Consider the following 4,790-nt stretch of genomic DNA (forward strand, 5'->3'; position numbering starts at 1 on the left):
GTGTGTGTGTGTGTGTGTGTGTGTGTGTGTGTGTGTTTGCTTCAAGATATTCTGTCCCTCGTGTTTCTTTGGGGTGTGTGTGTGTGTGTGTGTGTGTGTGTGCGCACGCGTGTGTGTGTCTGTTTGCTTCAAGATATTCTGTCCCTTGTGTTTCTTTTCTATTACTCAGCTCTGCTTCTGCTCCACTTTCCCCAATGGGCAATGATACAACAGAAAAGAGACAGGCAGGTTGAATGTCCACTTTAAGTTAGCAAATTGAATTTAAAAAAACAACCTGAGAGCTAGTATAGTTCTCAACTGAAATGAACACAATGACCTAGTAACAATACATAAAAGGCCAATAACTTGACAAAAGGCAGAGTAGAAGAAATAAACAAGCAGTTCTCAGGAAAGAAATAAAAACAGGAAAAGATTTCTGCTCTTAATTATAGTGAAAAACAGAAAATTTCTCACTTAACGTATCAGAAGTCTTAATGTGAGTGAACATGTGGCAAATAAATTAAGACCAGAGGTTAGCAAACTTCTTCTGTGAAGAGCCAGGTAGTAAACACTTTATGATTTGTAGGCCATATAATCTCTACCACAACTACTTAATTCTGCCACTGTAGGATGAAAATAGCCATAGTATATAAATGAGAGTGTGACTGAGTACTAATAACTTTCTTCTTAAACAGGTATGGGCCACAGTTTATACTCTGGGCAAGTACCCAGTATCTTTGCAGTGAACACTATGGTTCCTGCCTTGATGTCCAATTTACCTGCCCCTACGCTGTATTGGGCCTGAAGTGTGGGTGGAAATGACCCTAAATAACAGCTTTCTTGTCTATATCTCTCTACCAGGGTCTTTCCATCTCTCTTGCCACTACCACAGTTTTGGGTATTCTAACCAATGTGGAACTAAGGAACTGGAAACCAGCAGAATCTGAAACTCAGCTAATCCCTAGTCTTCAGGCCAGTGTGGAGTACACATGGAAAGCCTGGAGCTATCTTTCTGTTCTATGAAAGTAGCCAGGATGGGACAAATCTAAGATCTGGAGAACTGAGCTAAAGGAAAATTACAAAGAAATATATGAGTGCTCACCACATGATACTGAAAGCCAATCTCTGGAATTTTCAGTTACACAAGGTAATAAATGTCCTTCAAAATCTAAGCCAATTTAGATCAGATTTTCTGTTATTTGTAACAATGAACACTCAAGTGACATATGTGTAAAATGAAAATTGTGTATTAACGTTTATCAATTCCACTTTTGGGAATTTAGTATATAGATACACTCAACCATATATTAAAGTATAAAGAAATTAAAATTATAGTATACCCCAAACACATTCCTTCAATTTTAGTCAAAATTAGAAGAAACTAAAAATTAAGTTGCAATGGTATATAAAGGAAACCTTGAGGTGTAATTTTGTTGACATGAGAAATCTGAAAATCCAAAGCATTGGACACAGCCATTACTAACTTCAGACAGATAACTTTCTAGCAACTGCAGGAACCCAGGAACAAAATGCATTAGCCAGGTGGGACAAAGGTCTGAAGTTTAAATTTATACTGTGCTTATCTTTGTTATCCTGATTAAAGTTCTGTGAAAGGATTTGTAGAGATGGGAAAGAATCTCTGAAATAGGCAGCTCTTTACTGCCAAGTTTTTGAGATCATGTCCCAAGACTATTACCTTTAACTGATTTTTCTGATAGCCAAAGTCTATAAAATATACTTGTTAATAGAATACATATTTATTGGACAAAACTTGCTTGTAAGGAAACTGTGATGCTTGCTACAGATAACCTAGATTTATTATAGCATTTTTAAAGAAAAATTATTTAGTCACATTATAAAAAGATTTATCAGCATTGCAATAATTATCATTAAGTACATATTAATTTACTTTAGTCTACCATTTTATGTGTGTGTATATATGACATATGAGAGAAAGTCTAGAAGAATACAGAAACTATTAAGTGGACCCACCCCTGTGAGGACTAGCAATAAGATATTTTTTATCTTTGTTTGCTTTTCAAAAAAAGAATATATATTCATAGTAAAGGAGAAAAATCAAGTGCAATAAAAAACAAATAGCCTTTATGAGTTTTACCTTGTTCAGACCCTTCACCATCATTGCAGCTGTTAATTGACCAACTGGTAGAAACATGGCCAGTCCACCCAGGGTGTCTGCCCACATCCACTGACCAGCCAAGGGAGAGCAAAAATTCTAGAAAATGTGGCTGAATGTTTCTGGAAGACTCCACATTCTTCAAAATCTGGAATACATACCAATCATAAGAACATGCTCAAGTAAATCTTAAAAATCAGTTAGCTTACAAATCAAATCATGGTTCAGAATAAATTTGGGAATTTATCACTGTAGTAAAAAAAATGCATGCTCTGGAGTTAAGAAAGACTTGAACTGGCAGGGCCTTGGACATGTTTCTTAACCTGTCTCAGTTTCTTCATAGGTACAGTGGGATTAACGATGGTTGTGAAGTTTAAATGAGATAATGTAAGTAAAGCCCTGAAGTTCCTGTTAAAAAAAAATTTACTGAGCCAGACACATTAACAAAAAATTTTAAAAAGACACAATGTTCATGGCCCTCAAAGAGTTAAAAGGCTGGCTAATGAGAAACACTACCCAATATGTGATTATTTAATTACAAGTCTTGGCAAATGCTATAAAAATGCTATAAAAGTACAAACTTTTCTTAGTCCACAGGAATGTAGAATTCCAGGAAAAGTGAAATAACCAGAAGGTTCTCTCCTCTTCACTAAGAACCAATTTAAGGAAGTGGAACTGATTTAGGAGTTGCCCCAAGAGTTTGTACCTTCCACAGGTAGGAGAAAAATGGTCCCATTATTCTCATATGAACAATGCATTAGATTTCCTTCAAAACAGATCTCAACCCTTGTAATTATACCAGTTTTACTGAGATTCTTCTAAAAAACTATAGTCCCTGAAGCTTCTGTGTTTTACTTTCATTTGCCACCCGCCTACCTTTTCCAAGCTCCCATGCAATACTCTTACCTTTGGGGAATTTACACATTATTACTTTATCAAAAACAATCTGCTTCTGCCTTTTTCCCTGCGGTCAATGCATATCTCAAACACTGCTTAAATGTCTTTTCTTCCAGAAAACCTTCTTAAAAGTCAGGTCAGGTTTTCCTGTTATGGCTATTATGATATGCTTTAATGCTCCTTTTGGCACACTTAATACTATAAGTGGCTCAACTAATGGTCTGTTTTCTCCTCTTGACAGTAGTCCTAGAAAGCTTGAAGTTTTGTATATCTTGTTTGTCATTATAACACTGGGACCTAATAGGTAGCAGACACTTACTGAACCAATAACATGAAAGAGAAAGTTTTCTCACAAACTTCTTTTTAAGCAGTTCACCGATACATAATCTGAAATAACACTTCTCATGAAAACATTTTGTGCCAGTGAATTTTTAAAGGTGTGCTAATTTGATTAGTGAATGGTGTTAGGTTATTCCAAGATCATATAGTCATTGTGCCCCAACACAGTCACAGTGCCTTAAGCTAACACATCTGAATACTTTATTTTACAAACCTTTCTTTGGCCCTTTCCTAATTTCAGCTGGTAACTGTCCATTCCACCTTTCAATTATTAATTTCCAACAGAAACTTGAAAATCATCTCCTTTAGTCTTCTATCCTCATCTCTATTTTTCTTTATCCTTGCAGTTTCTTCTGTTACATATATCCAATTGTGTTATACGCTGTCATCTGTTTTATTTTTTACTCAGGTGTTTTTTTTTCCCCCACTGCACACTCTGCGTACCTCACTTGAAACAATTTGCTTGTGAGATTAGTACTTGTAAAGGGAGATCCTCATGGGGAAGCCTGTTGCTCCCTTCTCTACTCTGCCAGGCAATAGCACAGGAAAGATGTTCAGTAAATATTCACAGCAATTGTTCTATTCTTTTTGAGAAATCAGGCCTAACTTTAGCTTTTTGTGATGAAGCTTCTGTATTATATTTTCATTTGTCTTTTTTTAATACGAATTCCTTAAGGCAAAGAAAGACATACTACACATCTATGATAAACCACACTCCTTAAGAGTCACGACTCAGAACACTAAGCATCAGAATTTTAATTCAGTTTCTGAACTGGTTCATAAGAACTTAAGGATCAAGTATTTCTTATGAAGGACAAGTAAAAAACCCTTTTATGTAAAATCGTACATATGCACAGCACAAAACGTCAACCCCCCAAAAAAACTCAAAATTCTTACCTCTTGGTTTGTTTTCTGACCTGGTTTCATATAGAAAATAAAAACTGTGTCAAAAGGACGACATGGCAAGAGATCCAGATACCCAATGTCATCAAAAAACCCAGGTATTGTGGAATCAAGTGCAATAAGGTGAGGAGGTAGACGACTATTTGCAGGTTCCTACCACCAAAAGAAGAAAGGAGCAATTATTATTTTTCATTATTTATAAAGCAATACTTGCTCAAAATAAAAATTAAAATATAGTTCTAAACTTAAGAAATGGCAATGTTTACCTTACAAGCTGGCTTATTTTGTGTTAAATACTACTTGAAGAATCTTACATCAGTTAACTCAATCTTCACATGACCAAAGAATGGGATATTTTTATCATTCCCACCATACAGGTAAAGCCAGGTAACCACCCCAAGACCACACAGCTAGCAAGCCATGATGGACGCCAGGACACAGACCTAGATAGCTGGATCTTACTGTACAACATAAAAAGGGCCTGGCTTACAAATACTACAAAATTACCTTCATCTCTCTTTTTTTTTTTTTTTTTTTT

General features: G+C 35.7%; 1 protein-coding gene across 7 annotated transcripts in view; it reads right to left on the reverse strand.

Moving 5' to 3' along the window:
- Positions 1-4,790, reverse strand: part of Ralgapb (Ral GTPase activating protein non-catalytic subunit beta) — a 79,320-nt gene that overhangs the window by 14,790 nt on the left and 59,740 nt on the right. For all 7 annotated transcript variants that reach the window (XM_010640063.3, XM_010640061.3, XM_010640062.3 and 4 more), the window contains 2 exons: positions 4,247-4,405; positions 2,096-2,261 (listed from right to left, as the gene is read on the reverse strand). In XM_010640063.3, coding sequence (XP_010638365.1) covers positions 2,096-2,261; positions 4,247-4,405 — 325 coding nt within the window. The remainder of the gene's footprint in view (positions 1-2,095; positions 2,262-4,246; positions 4,406-4,790) is intronic.

This window comes from Fukomys damarensis, unplaced genomic scaffold, assembly GCF_012274545.1.
Source record: "Fukomys damarensis isolate Sample0158 unplaced genomic scaffold, DMR_v1.0_HiC HiC_scaffold_22, whole genome shotgun sequence".
In the NCBI taxonomy this organism is placed as follows: domain Eukaryota; kingdom Metazoa; phylum Chordata; class Mammalia; order Rodentia; family Bathyergidae; genus Fukomys; species Fukomys damarensis.